This window comes from Bos mutus, chromosome 29 (genome assembly GCF_027580195.1).
Source record: "Bos mutus isolate GX-2022 chromosome 29, NWIPB_WYAK_1.1, whole genome shotgun sequence".
Lineage (NCBI taxonomy): Eukaryota > Metazoa > Chordata > Mammalia > Artiodactyla > Bovidae > Bos > Bos mutus.
This window is the reverse complement of record NC_091645.1, coordinates 2,931,755-2,950,395: the sequence shown is the minus strand read 5'-3', so window position 1 is coordinate 2,950,395 and position 18,641 is coordinate 2,931,755. Positions and strand designations below refer to the sequence as shown.

The 18,641-nt window shown below is 39.8% G+C and overlaps 1 protein-coding gene across 1 annotated transcript; it reads left to right on the top strand.

The window, feature by feature from the left end:
- Positions 1-7,417: 7,417 nt before the first annotated feature.
- Positions 7,418-7,796, top strand: LOC138986202 (large ribosomal subunit protein eL39). Its single transcript, XM_070364984.1, has one exon. The coding sequence runs from the start codon at positions 7,464-7,466 to the stop codon at positions 7,617-7,619; it is 156 nt and encodes a 51-aa protein (XP_070221085.1). The 5' UTR covers positions 7,418-7,463; the 3' UTR covers positions 7,620-7,796.
- The last annotated feature ends 10,845 nt before the right edge of the window (positions 7,797-18,641 follow it).

Sequence of the window (18,641 nt, the reverse complement as noted above, 5' to 3'; positions counted from 1 at the left end):
GATGACTTGGACTTTTTTTTCCCCCAGTATTTTGCATTAAAGTGGATTTTATTTTATGATGTTTTTAAGATCCTAGAGGGGTAAGAAAACAGAAAACAAACAGAAAGGTTACACAGCACAAAGATAGTCAGTTGGGTCAGAAACGCAAGGAAAGTCACGTTCAGACGTTGCTCCATTCTGCCTCCCATCTGACCCTTGGTTCTCCCACACTTCTTGTCCCCTTCCCCCTTTTCTTAACCACAGTCTTTGTATGCTTGCTTCCCTTTCTTCCCCAGCTTCAACACTGAGATTGAAATGAATATGTCACTTGGGATTAGCGTTGAAAAATTAAGATGGAAGCAGAGGACAGCTCATTGAGTCCCCATTTCAAAGCAAATATTCATTTACTACTTGGTCCATCTTAGTTATGAGACCAAGCAGACTGCCAGACACACTGTGTGTGCTAAGTCACTTCAGTTGTGTCTGACTCTTTGCGATCCCACCAGGCTCCTCTGTCCATGGAATTTTCCATGTAAGAATATTGAAGTGGGTTACCATGCCCTCCTCCAGGGGATCTTCCTGACCCAGGGATCAAACCCACGTTCCTTATGTCTCCTCCATTGGCAGGTGTGTTCTTTACCATTAGCACAACCAAGATACTCTGTGCTAGGGTTTAAAATGTGGGACCATCGGTATAGCAGGCGATACAGTATTGCAGGTAAGAGCTCCAACTTTGAAATCAGATGAACTGGGTTCAAATTGTATTTCCAGTGTGATAGGTTACTTAACTTCCCTAAATCTCATTTACAAAATAAGGAAAGCTAGAGCATCTACTTTCGGAGAAGGCAATGGCAACACACTCCAGTATTCTTGCCTGGAGAATCCCATGAACGGAGGAGCCTGGTAGACTACAGTCCATGGGGTTGCTAAGAGTCAGACATGACTGAACGACTTCACTTTCACTTTTCACTTTCATGCATTGGAGAAGGAAATGTCAACCCACTCCAGTGTTCTTGCCTGGAGAATCCCAGGGACGGGGGAGCCTGGTAGGCTGCCATCTATGGGGTTGCACAGAGTCGGACACGACTGTTGCGACTTAGCAGCAGCAGCAGCAGCAGAGCATCAACTTCAGAGTTGTGTGAAAGTTAAATGAGGTTTTAGATATAAAATGGTGAATAAATGATCCATTACAAGCACTTGATATATGTAATTTTATCATATTACTATTGTTACTACACTACTACTCTTGAGAGTCCCCTGGACAGCAAGGAGATCAAACCAGTCCATCCTAAAGGAAATCAACCCTGAATATTCATTGGAGGGACTGATGCTGAAGCTGAATCTCCAATACTTTGGCCACCTGATGTGAAGAGCTGACTCATTGGAAAAAACCCTGATGCCAGGAAAGACTGAAGGCAGGAGGACAAGGGGATGACAGAGGATGAGATGGTTGGATGACATCACTGATTAAGGACATGAGTTTGAGCAAGCTCTGGGAGATAGTGAAAGACAGGGAAGCCCGGCATGCTGGAGTCCTTGGGATCACAAAGAGTGACTGAGCAACTACACAACAACAGTGTTACTACTACTGGATTAAGTCCTGACTGAGAAGTCAGAAGAAGGTCAAGGTGGAGTTGATCATAACAGAGAATCCACTGATGGGAGGCAAGATGGAAATGATTATGGAGAAGACAGAGAAAATGGAGCTCAGAGCTATATGTGTATGTGGGCTGAGAATGTTGGCATGAGAGGGCTTAGAGGAAAGAGCCCTGGACTCTTCCAGGTCACGAGCTAACTGGTTATATGACCTTAGGCAGGTCCCGGGCTCACTACCTCTTACTCAACACAGCAGATATAGAATGAAAGAGATGGCTAAACATACCCTCGAGGGCCCCTTCCAGCTTTTGGATATTGTGGCACACATTTAAGCATTAGATTTAACAAAGGGATGGAGAACCCAGAGCCAGAGGAGAAAGGACCGCTGCAAAGTGGGAAGAGGAGGGGAAAGGGGCAAAATGCAGAGAGAATGGGGAAAATGGGAAGTAGAGATGGATCCAGAGAAATTGAGTGCAATTTTCCCCCATTTCCTTTTACACCAGAGCATCTGTAGAAGGAATTATCCCACATGTGTATAAGCTCCTCAAATACCTGAAAGTGTATAAAGAGCTTCTTTCACACTACTGATTGCCCTCATAAAACATGAAAGAGTTCTGATGGTGTTATACACGGTATTACACAGTGGCCTTCTAAGTTAAGCCAAGGACATGCGTGCACACACACACACACACATACACACACACACATACACATACATGTTTCCTGTAAATACACTATCCCTAATCCAATCAACCATCCCCATCTCATAATATTAGACTTAATTATTTAAACTGAAATCATTGAAACTTCTAGTTAATTAAATTTTCTATATAAATACAAATAGGATTTAATGCTTTTCAGCTTTCTGGTTCTAAATAAGAGGTTCCAAGAAAACATTTTAAAATATTAATCCACAAAAACAACACTGAATGTTTCTATATTCTATGATATCTTATATAGATCTATCTTCCTGGAGCAGTCTTATTGCAATTTTAAAACATCAATGAGCTGAAGTATTTGTCGTTTTCCCTTTCTATTGTTCCTCTCACATACACAAATAAAATGACATAAGAAACACCCGGAAATTTTCTTTTCCTAGCTTGCACTATATTTTTTATATTTTATATATGTATATATAAACACATTGTGTGTGCATATATGTATGTGCATGTGCTATGTGTGTGTTAAAACCATTCAACCTTCATGCACACTTCACCTGGTATTAGCTTTGCAGATATAACCTTCTTGAATTTAGGGACAACAGCAGACCCAGACCAAATCAAAGTGGAGCCATGAATCAAGCTTAGAAAAATCAGCACTTCATATGACCTCTGGCCACTTAAAGTGGTTCCTTAATGGACACATAATCCAATCAGATCCAGTGAGAATTTTGCTTGGACATTTGAACTTGAACGGAAAGCTGCAGCCACCTGTAGTCATCTTGCTTCCAAGAAAGCAAGCCTGCCAGAGAGGCGATCTAACCCAGAGGACGTAGCCTGAGGGATGGAGCAGGAGATTAACTGGATCCTGTTTCCCTCATTTGAGCTCTTATGCCTTCACATATGGAGAAGGAAATGGCAACCCACTCCACTGTTCTTGCCTGGAGAATCCCAGGGACAGGGGAGCCTGGTGGGCTGCCGTCTATGGGGTTGCACAGAGTCGGACACGACTGAGGCGACTTAGCAGGAGCAGCCTTCACATAAAGCATGAATGAGGCCAGTCTTACCCCTGGACTCTTTTTTTTCATTCAATAGTATTTATTGAGTATTTATTTTACTGTGCAAGTTTCAAAGTCTGTTTCAAACTAAGCAAGTAAAAGTCTTTCTCTGTCAACTTGTTTTAATAGTATTACAACAAATACTTTGTATTTTTACCCTGTGCCTTCCTGGCTTTTGAAGCCTTCTCATAAGGTTTTGATCTTTACAACAACCCATTTGATGGGTGAGGGAAAGTGGTATGCCTCTTAAAGGAGATGGTTTTATATGCTTTTATATTTCAAGCAGGTCGATGAGAATTCCAACAATCTCAGAAGAAGCATGCATTTACACATGACACAGATGGTTTGAAATATAAAGTGTTTAAAACTAAATACGCATTAGCATCTATGTCAAATAGGGCATCAAGGAATCTCTTGGGGGAGTTAACACTGCCCCCCCGCCCCTCCCCCCCCGCCCCCGCCATGTCCGTCATCAGCATACCCTACTGTTGGGTGCTGGTAATTAAACTGTTTGGTTTTTGGAGTCTTTTGTAAACTGCCCTATAAATGCATCTTCCATGTCCCACTCCAAAACTAAACTCCTCCTGTAGAGGTGTCAATCTTGAAACTGACACTGATGGGGTTCTGCTCTCAGTTTGGCTTTAACCTCTTATTGAACCCTAGCTAGTTTTGACTTTTATGAGACTGAGTCTTCATTTTTACAATGCTGCTGCTGCTGCTAAGTCACTTCAGTCATGTCCGACTCTGTGCGACCCCATAGACAGCAGCCCACCAGGCTCCGCTGTCCCTGGGATTCTCCAGGCAAGAGCACTGGAGTGGGTTGGCATTTCCTTCTCCAATGCAAGAAAGTGAAAAGTGAAAGTGAAGTCGCTCAGTCGTGTCTGACTCTTACCGACCCCATGGACTGCAGCCCACCGGGCTCCTCCATCCGTGGGATTTTCCAGGCAAGAGTACTGGAGTGGGTTGCCATTGCCTTCTCCACAATGAGGGGTTAGATTTTGATCTTTATCTTCCCCTTCTATAAATTTTATGGATTACAGCTGTAAGACGTTACAATATGCCTCATCTCTGATATCTAAGAATAATCATTTCAGTTACATAGTTGCCAAGACAGTCTTACCTAATTTTGGAAAGAAAAAAATCATAAAGGTCACTCATAAAAAAAACTGTGTCATTGGTAAAAGGTTTTTCCAATTACATGTTCTATATTTACTGTGAGATGGTGCTTTACACAGTCTTATGGTGAGTTGGTACCAATCAGCTTTAAGATTGTGTTAAATATGTACACACCTAGTGGGTGTACGCTCAGCAAAGTGATTTGATCTCTAGGATAGCTAGGGAAGAAAGAATTCCTATCCTGCAATCCTGTTAGAAAGACCACACCAAGATAAAAATACACAGGAAATCAAACCTAACTAGAGAAGCAGAAGAAATAATGTGGCTAAAATCTTAATACCATCAGTTCAGTTCAGTTCAGTCGCTCAGTCGTGTCCGACTCTTTGCGACCCCATGAATCGCAGCAGGCCAGGCTTCCATGTCCATCACCAACTCCTGGAGTTCACTCAGACTCACGTCCATCGAGTCAGTGATGCCATCCAGCCATCTCATCCTCTGTCATCCCCTTCTCCTCCTGACCCCAACTCCTCCCAGCATCAGAGTCTTTTCCAATGAGTCAACAGGTGGCCAAAGTACTGGAGTTTCAGCTTTAACATCATTCCTTCCAAAGAACACCCAGGACTGATCTCCTTCAGAATGGACTGGTTGGATCTCCTTGCAGTCCAAGGGACTCTCAAGAGTCTTCTCCAACACCACAGTTCAAAAGCATCAATTCTTCAGCGCTCAGCTTTCTTCACAGTCCAATTCTCATATCCATACATGACCACTGGAAAAACCATAGCCTTGACTAGACAGACCTTTGTTGGCAAAGTAATGTCTCTGATTTTGAATATGCTGTCTAGGTTGGTCATAACTTTCCTTCCAAGGAGTAAGTGTCTTTTTTTTTTTTTGATATGTTGCAATGTAATCCTGCCAAGAAGGAGACGAGTATGGGTTTTGAGGTCTCCTGAGGATTATGTTATTTTTTTTTAATTTTTTTAAATTTAATTTTATTTTTTAACTTTACAATATTGTATTAGTTTTGCCATATATAAACATGAATCCGCCACAGGTATACATGTGTTCCCCATCCTGAACCCTCCTCCCTCCTTCCTCCCCATACCATCCCTCTGGGTCGTCCCAGTGCACCAGCCCCAAGCATCCAGTATCGTGCCTCAAACCTGAACTGGTGACTCGTTTCATATATTATATTATACATGTTTTAATGCCATTTTCCCAAATCATCCCACCCTCGTCCTCTCCCACAGAGTCCAAAAGACTGTTCTATACATCAGTGTTTCTTTTGCTGTCTCGTATACAGGGTTACTGTTACCATATTTCTAAATTCCATATATATGCATTAGTATACTATATTGGAGAAGGCAATGGCAACCCACTCCAGTGGTCTTGCCTGGAGAATCCCAGGGACAGGGGAGCCTGGTGGGCTGCTGTCTATGGGGCCACACAGAGTCAGACACGACTGAAGTGACTTAGCAGCAGCAACATACTGTATTGGTGTTTTTCCTTCTGGCTTACTTCACTCTGTATAATAGGCTCCAGTTTCATCCACCTCATTAGAACTGATTCAAATGTATTCTTTTTAATGGCTGAGTAATACTCCATTGTGTATATTTACCACTGCTTTCTTATCCATTCATCTGCTGATGGACATCTAGGTTGCTTCCATGTCCTGGCTATTATAAACAGTGCTGCGATGAACATTTGGGTACACGTGTCTCTTTCAATTCTGGTTTCCTCAGTGTGTATGCCCAGCAGTGGGATTGCTGGGTCATAAGGCAGTTTTATTTCCATTTTTTTAAGGAATCTCCACACTGTTCTCCACAGTGGCTGTACTAGTTTGCATTCCCACCAACAGTGTAAGAAGGTTCCCTTTTCTCCACACCCTCTCCAGCATTTATTGCTTGTAGACTTTTGGATCACAGCCATTTTGACTGGCGTGAAATGGTACCTCATAGTGGTTTTGATTTGCATTTCTCTGATAATGAGTGATGCTGAGCATCTTTTCATGTGTTTGTTAGCCATCTATATGTCTTCTTTGGAGAAATGTCTATTTAGTTCTTTGGCCCATTTTTTGATTGGGTCATTTATTTTTCTGGAATTGAGCTGTAGGAGTTGCTTGTATATTTTTGAGATTAGTTGTTTGTCAGTTGCTTCATTTGCTATTATTTTCTCCCATTCTGAAGGCTGTCTTTTCACCTTGCTTAAAATTTCCTTTGTTGTGCAGAAGCTTTTAAGTTTAATTAGGTTCCATTTGTTTATGCTGCAGTCACCATCTGCAGTGATTTTGGAGCCCCCAAAAATAAAGTCTGACACTGTTTCCACTGTTTCCCCATCTATTTCCCATGAAGTGATGGGACCAGATGCCATGATCTTCGTTTTCTGAATGTTGAGCTTTAAGCCAACTTTTTCACTCTCCTCTTTCACCTTCATCAAGAGGCTTTATAGTTCCTCTTCACTTTCTGCCATAAGGGTGGTGTCATCTGCATATCTGAGGTTATTGATATTTCTCCCTGCAATCTTGATTCCAGCTTGTGCTTCTTCCAGTCCAGCGTTTCTCATGATGTACTCTGTATCTAAGTTAAATAAGCAGGGTGACAATATACAGCCTTGACGTACTGCTTTTCCTATTTGGAACCAGTCTGTTGTTCCATGTCCAGTTCTAACTGTTGCTTCCTGACCTGCATATAGGTTTCTCAAGAGGTAGATCAGGTGGTCTGGTATTCCCATCTCTTTCAGAGTTTTCCACAGTTTATTGTGATCCACACAGTCAAAGGCTTTGGCATAGTCAATAAAGCAGAAATAGATGTTTTTTTGGAACTCTCTTCCTTTTTCCATGATCCAGCAGATGTTGGCAATTTGCTCTCTGGTTCCTCTGCCTTTTCTAAATCCAGCTTGAACATCTGGAAGTTCACAATTCACGTATTGCTGAAGCCTGGCTTGGAGAATTTTGAGCACCCCTGGACTTTTAGGCATATTTGCTTGTTGCTTTAAAAAACTTCTAGTGGCTCTTTTCTCTTCTCCGCCATCCTATGTGCGGTTGAGTTCTTTCCTCACCATGTCTTCTCACAAGACTTTCAGGATCAAGCGATTCCTGGCCAAGAAACAAAAGCAGAATCGTCCCATTCCTCAATGGATTCGAATGAAAACTGGCAATAAAATCAGGTACAACTCCAAGAGAAGACATTGGAGAAGAACCAAGCTGGGTCTATAAGAAGCAAGCTGGGTCTATAAGAAGTGGTCTTAACATGTGTGGCACACATGTTAAGACCACTTTTTTAAGCAGCCAAATCACAATGAAAACATCACTACTGTAATGCTTGGCCCATGATGTTATTTCCTCACTATCAGTCTGAGACCCAGTAATAAATATAAAACGTTGGAATTGTTATTGTATTATATGGTTTGTGATGACGTACTGAATAAATACTGTCAGTTAGGACATGGGCCTGTCCAATGATAGAAATGTTCTCTAGCTACCAAGTACTTAGAAGTACAGCTTGTAAAATAGGAACTGGCTTTTAAAAATTTTGTTGTCTTATTGTTCCCTATAACTAGCAGCTCTTACACCTACTGTTATAGGAAGTACATGTATGTGTCATCCTTGAACCTGAAGGCAGCACCTTTTTAAAATAACCGTGGGGAAGGGTGCTTGCCACAAGACATGCAGGATCTTAGTTCCCCAACCAGGGATTGAACCCACTTGGCTGCCAGGAAAGTCCCATAAAAAGCATGTTTATATGCTATTCTATGATGTGGACCAGGGTTTGGCAAACTGATCTGCCTGTTTTTGTATGGTCTGTGAACTAAAGTTATGCATTTTTAAATGGTTGAAAAAATCAAATGTTTTTGACATTTAATAAATTCAAGTTTACCTAAAAAAAAAAAAAAAAAAAAAAACTTCTAGTGACTTCCCTTTCACTTTTGACTTTCATGCATTGGAGAAGGAAATGGCAACCCACTCCGGTGTTCTTGCCTGGAGAATCCCATGGATGGGGGAGCCTGGTGGGCTGCCTTCTGTGGGGTCACACTGAGTCGGACACAACTGAAGTGACTTAGCAGCAGCAGCAGTTTGTTTTTAATAGATTGATTCTGTAACTATATATAAGCCTAGTAAAAATTAGAGACATTAGCCTTTACTTATTTAAATAAAATCATTGTTTTCTAATAAGAGGATATACTGAAATCCAACATTAAATCTGTCACACACGCACACATTGAACTAACTTTGAAGTTGGAGAAGCCCTGTGATATTTTTTTTATTTCAAGTGTTGATGACATTTTTCTCACTAAAGTCTTGAAGTTGTCTATTATTTTCAAACTTTTCAAACTAAATGGTCTGATTTCTTAGCATACCCATGAAAATTACAGTATTCTGTGATATTCAAATCATGACACTTCCAGTACATAAAGACCTCAGATTTCAGGAACCCATATTTTCCGTTGACCTTTTTCTTCAACAAGACTTTACCAGTTATGTGTCCTTTAAAAGAAAAAGCTCAGACTTCATTTCTCTCCAGTTTTTTAAGCTAAATATTGTTCAGGTGGATCAGAAGGGTACATTGCCTTCACTTAGAAAATTGTTCATTTTGAGGTTTATTACAGAGACAATTCTTATTTTCAGATGATTTTCTTTCCAAAATTTAGTATCTCCAAAATGTCCTCTGGTGAATAACCCCAGCTGGTGGTTCCAAGTGTGCATGTATGTTCAGTTGCTCAATTTTGTTCCAGTCTTTTGTGACCCCATGGACTGTAGCCTGCCAGGCTCCTCTGTCCATGGGATTTTCCAGGTAAGACTACTGGAGTGGGTTGCCCTGCTCTCCTCCAAGGGGTCTTCCTGACCCAGGGATCGAGTCCACGTGTCCTGTGTGGAGGATTCTTCATCACTGGGCAACCTGGGAAGCCCAGACACAAGTGTTTCTGTGAGCAAGCACGCACTTCCATTCAGATCTGCAGGCTGTCCCCGGGGATCTGTCCCGGGCCTTCCGTTTCTTCCTCTATCCCTCTCTCTGGGTAATTTCATCTATTCTCGTGGCTTCAGCTATCTTGCAAATACTGATGATGCAGATACATTTATCTGGCTCACTGCTATCTTCCTAATTCAGTTGTGACATTTTGGACTGTCCTAGAGAGTGAAGACTGAATTGATTCAACACTTCATTCATCACCTTTCCTACAAAACCCTTCCCTCTGGGACAGGCAATGCATTTGTTTGCTAGCACTGACATAATAAAATACTACAGACTGGACAGTTGAAATAACAGAAATGTATTTACTCACAGTTCTGAAGGCTGAAAGTCCAAAGTCAAGGTGTCAACAACGCTGGTTTATTTTGAGTCCTCCTGGCTCATGGCTCTTTCCTTCTGGTGTCTCACATCATCCTGTGTGTGTGTCTGTGTTCTAATCCGTCTTCTTACCAGGATACAAGTCATACTGGGTTAGGGTCTACCCCAATGACCTCCTTTTAACTTACCTTGTAAAAGGCTGCATCTTCAAAGACAGCCATGTTCTGAAGTACTTAGAACTTCAGTATATATTTTTTGGGGAGGATGCAACTAGTCCATAACAGGCAGCCTGAACAGAATGTTTTTTCTTTCCCCTTGAGTTAAATACTGAGAATAGGGGTGGCCCAAGGGCTGAGTGATACAGTGATATAGGGGGAAGAACCATTATCAAATATAGTCAGTTATGAGGTATGTTGTATTCTATAGCAAATTTAAGCACACTAGTGAACATGACTAAAAGTTGATCTGGTTTTTTCATCACCATGTGCCAGCATGTGGCTGGCACCATATCAGTAATAACATTTAGTCCCCCTAAAATTAATAAAGAATCTTCATGCAAGGCAGGAGAAGTGGGTTCAATCCCTGGGTCAGGTAGATCCCCTGGAGAAGGCGATGACAACCCATTTCAGCATTCTTGCCCAGAGAATTCCATGGACAGGAGAGCCTGGTGGGCTACAGTCCATAGGGTTACAAAGAGTGGGACATGACTGGGAGACTAACACTTTCACTTTCAAAACTATTGTAAGTTATAAATAATTTCTGTGGTTACCTTTTTTTTAGTTTTGTTTCTTTTTTAAAGAAGTTTTATTGGAGTGTATTTGCTTTACGACGTTCTGTTAGTTTCTACTGTACATCAAAGTGAATCAGTTACATGTATACATATATCCCCTTTATTGGATTTCCTTCCCATTTAGGTAATGCTCTGGTTACTTCTGTGTTTTAATAGCATATATGTAAGTTTCAGATTAACCTATTTTATGACGTATTATAAGAAACATTATATTCTTCATGGAAGTTAATCCAGAGAATCTCCAATTATATAGCTGACTCTCAATATCACATCATATCAATGGTACTGACATATTTTTAATATAACTTTTCACTGATACAAACTTGGATCACCTGGCTGAGCTTTGATGAATGCTGTTTACATTACTAAATGTTAGGAAAATCAAAAGAAGTATGAGTATGGTACGTGAAACTCAATGCCCATAATTAAACTTTATTGGAACTCAGCCATGTTGAATAGGTGCAAAACAGACCCATGGACTACAAAGCCAAAAATATATGCCACCTGGGCCCCCAGTGTAATGGAGCAACTACTGGCTTGAACCAAATATAAGTGGGTTCAAATCTCAACTGTGACATTACCACCTGTGTCATGGTTTCAGTTGCTTAATATCTCTGAAATGTGGTTTCCTCATCTATAAAAGGGGTATGTTAATGCTGCGTTAAGGTTGTCATGAGGACTATGTAAGGAGTATTATGTTTATTAATCTGTCAATAATTAGCATTTATTACTGATCGAGAGGAGCTTCCCCAGTGGCTTAGAAGTAAAGAATTTGCCTGAATGCAGGAGACGCTAGGAAATCGGTGTTCGATCACTGGGTCAGTAAGATCACCCAGAATAGGTCATGGCAACCCTCTCCAGGATTCTTCCCTGGACAGAGGAGCCTGGCCAGCTATAGTCCATAGAGTTGCAAAGAGTTGGGCAGGACTGAAGCAACAGAGCACACATGCATTAATCAAGAGGATATAATTATTCCCCATTAAACAAATAAACAAAAAACAGACTCTGAAATAGTGACTGGTAAGCCTCAAGTGGAGTTTCAGCACAGGTGCTGCAGCATCAGGCCCTCCCCCAGCTTTAAAGCAGACACCGCAGGACTCCCCTAGTGGGCCAGTGGTTCGGCATCTGCCCGCCAACGCAGGGGACAGTCCGTGTTCAGGGAAGATCCCACACGCTGTGGAGCCACTAAGCCCATGTGCCACAACTACTGAAGCCCACACATCTCCAGTCCTCTCTCCACAACAAGAGAAACCACCAGAATGAGAAGCCTCCGCACTGCAACTAGAGTAGTCCCCACTCACCATAACCCGAGAGAGCCCGCAAGAGGCAGCCCAGCGCAGCCAGAAAAAAAATATAAACAAATAAATAAGTTAAAACTTAAAAAAAAAAAAAAAGACATCACAATGTGACTCTGGGCTCTCACAGTTGTTAGCTGTGTATCCTCGGGCAAGTCATTCTTCCTCCCTAACGCTAAGTTTCTTCATCTACAAAACGAAGCTAATGAAGACAATTTACTACAGAATACCGAATTGAAGATTAGCAGAGCTAAGGTATATAACTTCACTGTCACATGGGAAGGAGTCAGGACATATGAGTTCAATGTTTCACTACATCCAGCTGTATTTATGGGACTGGAAGCCTAATTTGAATAGTGCTTTGAGAAAAATATAAAAAGGTAAAAACACCAAAACCAAAAAAAGAAAAATCAATAACTCTCTGATCACTTCTTGTTTTGAATTATCTGCTTTGCACTTTCTTCTATGAGCCCAGACATTAGACCGACTACCAGATATAACGCATGGTGGACGGAGAAATGAGCGTGAGGCAGTCCGGACTGTAGAAGCTATGAACTTGAGTAGACTGCAGTAGAAGGTTGAAGATTTGCACTTCCTCTGAATTAAGACAAATAGCTGTGAAAAGAAGAGAAGCGAAAAGCAAAGGAGAAAAGGAAAGATATAAACATCTGAATGCAGAGTTCCAAAGAATACCAAGAAGAGATAAGAAAGCCTTCTTCAGCGATCAATGCAAAGAAATAGAGGAAAACAACAGAATGGGAAAGACTAGAGATCTCTTCAAGAAAATCAGAGATACCAAAGGAACATTTCATGCAAAGATGGGCTCGATAAAGGACAGAAATGGTATGGACCTAACAGAAGCAGAAGATGTTAAGAAGAGGTGGAAAGTATACACAGAAGAACTGGTACAAAAAAGACCTTCACGACTCAGATAATCACGATGATGTGATCACTGACCTAGAGCCACACATCCTGGAATGTGAGGTCAAGTGGGCCTAAGAAAGCATCACTACGAACAAAGCTAGTGGAGGTGATGGAATTCCAGTTGAGCTATTCCAAATCCTGAAAGATGATGCTGTGAAAGTGCTGCACTAAACATGCCAGCAAATTTGGAAAACTCAGCAGTGGCCACAGGACTGGAAAAGGTCAGTTTTCATTCCAATCCCAAAGAAAGGCAATGCCAAAGAATGCTCAAACTACCACACAATTGCACTCATCTCACACGCTAGTAAAGTAATGCTCAAAATTCTCCAAGCCAGGCTTCAGCAATATGTGAACCGTGAACTTTCTGATGTTCAAGCTGGTTTTAGAAAAGGCAGAGGAACCAGAGATCAAATTGCCAACATCCGCTGGATCATAGAAAAAGCAAGAGAGTTCCAGAAAAACATCTATTTCTGCTTTACTGACTATGTCAAAGCCTTTGACTGTGTGGATCACAATACACTGTGGAAAATTCTGAAAGAGATGGGAATACCAGACCACCTGATCTGCCTCTTGAGAAATTTGTATGCAGGTCAGGAAGCAACAGTTAGAACTGGACATGGAACAACAGACTGGTTGCAGATAGGAAAAGGAGTACATCAAGGCTGTATACTGTCACCCTACTTATTTAACTTATATGCAGAGTACATTATGAGAAATGCTGGACTGGAAGAAACATAAGCTGGAATCAAGATTGCAGGGGGAAATATCAATAACCTCAGATATGCAGATGACACCACCCTTATGGCAGAAAGTGAAGAGGAACTCAAAAGCCTCTTGATGAAAGTGAAAGAGGAGAGTGAAAAAGTTGGCTTAAAGCTCAACATTCAGAAAACAAAGATCATGGCATCAGGTCCCATCACTTCATGGAAAATAGATGGGGAAACAGTGTCAGGCTTTATTTTTGGGGGCTCCAAAATCACTGCAGATGGTGACTGCAGCCATGAAATTAAAAGACACTTACTCCTTGGAAGGAAAGTCATGACCAACCTAGATAGCATATTCAAAAGCAGAGGCATTACTTTGCCAACAAAGGTTCGTCTAGTCAAGGCTATGGTTTTTCCTGTGGTCATGTATGGATGTGAGAGTTGGACTGTGAAGAAGGCTGAGCACCGAAGAATTGATGCTTTTGAACTGTGGTGTTGGAGAAGACTTTTCAGAGTCTCTTGGACTGCAAGGAGATCCAACCAATCCATTCTGAAGGAGATCAGCCCTGGGATTTCTTTGGAAGGAATGATGCTAAAGCTGAAACTCCAGTACTTTGGCCACCTGTTGACTCATTGGAAAAGACTCTGATGCTGGGAGGGATTGGGGGCAGGAGGAGAAGGGGATGACAGAGGATGAGATGGCTGGATGGCATCACTGACTCAATGGACGTGAGTCTGGGTGAACTCCGGGAGTTGGTGATGGACAGGGAGGCCTGGCGCGCTGTGATTCATGGGGTCACAAAGAGTTGGACACGACTGAGCGACTGATCTGATCTGAATTAGGACATCTGTAACTAAGATAAAATGATGAATACATTTCTTCAAGTGAGGCTCTCGACTTTTTTGAGGCACCTCATAATTCCTATTGTCCTCACTTCCACCAGGTTTGCCTCCAATATACCCAGATAACTGGGTGTAAATTGCACATACCCATTCTCCTGCAGACTTCTTTTTTTACTCCCTAAAGGTTTTGGAGAAAACATCATCATCATTGAGAAGCTAAATTTTAGAGGTCCTGGAGAAACTTTTTATTTCCTTTCAGGATCCTCCCTTGGCATGAATGTTGTTACCAAGACATGGCTGGCCTTTCTGTTGGATGAGGCAGGCATATTTGTAGATGCTTGTCAGGTATTAAAAATAATTTGAAAAAATAATATCCTACAATATTATAAGTCACCCATGAATAATCCTTACTTTGAACAACAAAATAGGAATTCAATTAACCTTTAGCTTTTTCTTTTTTAATATCTAAGAGTGTGCTTCTTTAGGGCAAGGACTTGGGTGGTTTCAGTCTCTGCTGTGTCCCAGTGTCCAGAACAGCTTTTGCACACAGTAAAGATGCCAAATCACTGTAGATGATGGTGACTACAGCCATGAAATTAAAAGATGCTTGCTCCTTGGAAGAAAAGTTATGACAAACCTAGACAGCATATTAAAAAGCAGCCACATCACTTTGCCAACAAAGTGACATATAGTCAAAGCTCTGGTTTTTCCAGTAGTCATGTACAGATGTGAGAGTTGGACCATAAAGAAGACTGAGCACCAAAGAACTGATGCTTTTGAACTGTGGTGCTGGAGAAGACTCTTGAGAGTCTCTTGGACTGAAAGGAGATCAAACCAGTCCATCCTAAAGGAAATTAGTCTTGAATATTCATTGGAAAGACTGATGCTGAAACTGAAGCTCTAATAATTTGGACAGCTGATAAGAGCTGACATTGGAAAATATCCTGATGCTGGGAAAGATAGAAGGCAGAAGGATAACAGGGTGACAGAGGGTAAGATGGTTGGATGGCATCACTGACTCAATAGGCATGAGTTTGAGCAAACTCCAGGAGATGGTGAAGAACAGGGAAGCTTGGTGTGCTTCCATCCATGGGGTTGCAAAGATACAGACTGGGTGAAAATATTTGCAAATCACGTGTCCAACAATGGACTTCATCCAGAATATAAAGAATTTTTAAAACTCAGTAATAAGAAAACAATCTAATCCAAAATAGGCAAAATTCACAAAAAAGAATATAAGAAGGACAAATAAGCACTCAAAAAAACTCAACATCATTAGAAAATAGGGTAGCAAACACTAAAAACCACTGTGTTAATCATTATATCCTTATTAGAATGGCCAGAGCAAAAATATTGAAAAGTGCTGAAAAGGATGTAGAACATCATTTTAGAACTTTCACACATTACTGGTGAGGATGCAAAATGACACTGCCAGAATGATGAGTGGTAATGTGAAGGTTAATTTCACATTTCAACTTAACTGGGCCACAGTGCCCATATATTTGGTTAAACACCATTCTTGATGTTTCTTTGAGGGGGTTATGTGAACAAGATTAATGTTTAAGTCGGTAGATTTTGAACAAAGCAGATTGCTCTCTATAATGTAGGTGGTTCTTACCCAACTGGTGAAAGACATTACTAGAACAATGACTAACCTCAGAGCCAAAACGAAACTCTTCCAGAAGACTGCATCGGGACTCAAACTGCATTTTCTTTCCTGAGCCTCCAATCTGCAGTCCTATCCTATCAGATATTGTTTTCACCAAGCCTCTATAATCATGTGAGCCATGAGTCAATTTCTTAAAACAAATCTCTAGATAGATAGATAGATGAAAGTCACATACACATGTGCATACATACATAAATATACATGAATGTGGGTACCTATACAAACATGTGTGTGTGTGTATACACAAACATGTGTGCGTGAGTGTGTTTATACACACACCTCCTATTGGTACTGTTCTCTTGAGAACCCTAATTAATGCAGTCAATTTCTTACAAAGTTAAACATATACTCACCATATATCCTGGCATTTCTGTTCCTGGGTGTTTGCCCTTGTTAAGTGCAAACTGAAATTCACTCAAAGCCTATATGCCAATGTTCTTAGCAGATTTATTTGTAACACCAAAAACCTTCAGACAAGCAAACTGTCTTGCAAATGAATGGAAAAATGAACTTTGGTAAATAGTATTCAATGGAATACTATTCAGCTGTAAAAAGGACCAAACTATTAATACAGGCAACAATCTGGATGAATCTCAAAGATATTTTGCCTATGCTTAGGGATAGAAGCCAGTTTCAAAGAGTTAATATTCTATGATTTCATTTATTTGCCACTATATGATTTCATTTATTTGCCACTATTAAAAAGGTTAAAGAGAGTGATGGAAAACAGATCAGTGATTGTCACAAGTTAAGAGTAAGAGGGAGGTATCACTAAAGAGGGTAGTATAAGAGAGTGCAACAGCGATGATCACTTTTCTGTATCTTGATTGTGGTGGTAGTTACACAAACAGAAATGTTTCAAAACTGATAATGAAAACCATTTGCATGAAAAAAAATAATAACATGAAAAGACACTGATGTGTAAAACCCTCCATTTTAAACTTTTGATTCAAAGTAGAAATAAAAACAAAATTATAGAATCTCAAGAAAAGAAAGCTAATGAAATTGATATATGCATCAGAATCTATGAGATAAAAGGACCACAGTTCTCAAGAAAGAAAGCAAGAATGCCCATCATCAGTCTCATTTAGCGCTGAACTGGAGGAACTAGCCAAGGAACTAGGCAAGTAAAAGGAATTATAATCAAATGATATAATGGTGTACCTAAAAAATAAACCAAGAAAATAATCTGAAGATTACAAATACTGAGAGTTTTCAGAAAGCTTAGAGAATAAAAACAATATAATAATGATTATATACAGAAATCAATCAGTAGATTTCATATACACAAAAAAAATCTGCTAGAAAAATAAAAAGAGAAAAATCCCACTCAGAGTAGCAATAAAAACAACAAAATTAGAAGAAATAAAATAACAAGCAATGTGCAAAATCTCTAAAGAAAATTTTAAGTTACTGTTAAAGCATGCAAAAGAAGAAAAATGCAAAGAACTTTTCTTGGAATGGGTTCATGATTAACATCATGAAGGTGTTCATTTCCCCCAAAGTATTAATATCTTATACATTTAACAAGATCACAACAAAATTGTTCTTTGTTGCTATTATTATCACTGGGATGGGGACAGAGAGGAATTAGACAAGTTGATGGGACAGCTCATTAAAATTTAATAAATAAAAATGCTGGAACTGAAAAAGAAGAACAATGTGAGGGTTATAGTCTAACAATAAATCACATTGAATTATCAAGCCACAGTAATAAAACTACAGTTTTGGCACATGAATAGACAAACTGGAGAGAATTAAAAGAATGAAAATGAACTAAAATACAGAAGTGTACAAAATGTCCTCTCAAATCACATTGGTAAAGAAAGGCCTATTCAATAAATGGTATGAAAACAACTGAATAGCCTTTGGAGAAAAGAATAAGTTAAATACACTTATTCGTACAACAAAATAAATTCCAGTTGGATCAAAGATTTAAATGTAAAATTGAAATCCCAAAAGAACTGGGGGAAAAAAGTAACCTTGGAGGAATTTGTGTATCTTGCAGAGGAAAATTATTCCTAATCATGATTAGAAATCCAGAGTTATTTTTAAAAATTATATAACAATATATAACTTCTAAATAGCAAATTCACAAATATAACGATATAACAAATAAAACAAATTCACAATATAACTTCTAAATAGCAAAAAAATAATAATAATAAGGAAAAAAGGGAGAGAGGGAAGGAGGAAAGAAGGAAGAAAAACTGGGCAAAAGGTATGTCACTTGCATGATATTTGAAGCACTAACATTACCAATATACAAGGAGCTCCTAAAATCTTATTGCTAAAAAGACCAATGACACATTAAAAAAAAGTATGCAAAGGATGTGAACAATTAGTTTACAGAGAAGGAAATAAAAATAGCTGTAAGTAATAAAAAGATGTTCCTTATTTGAAATAAAAAAAGATACAAACGAAAATTACATTGAGATCTAAATTTCACCTATAAAAATTGCAAGAATATGGACAAATTTTAATAATATAGCTTTTATTGAGGTAAAATTGGTATATGACATTATATGTTTCAGGAGTTTCCCTAAATGAGCTGAGTGATCATGGGCATCACCCTATTTTTCTCAAATGTAGAATTTAAGGTCTTAAGCTGTAGGAAAAAAAATTACTAAAAATTATTGACATTTTCACATAATCTCATACTTGCACTTTTGCTGAGACTTTGATCCTCAACTCTTGCTCCTAAGCACGGAGTTAACAGGAGTCCT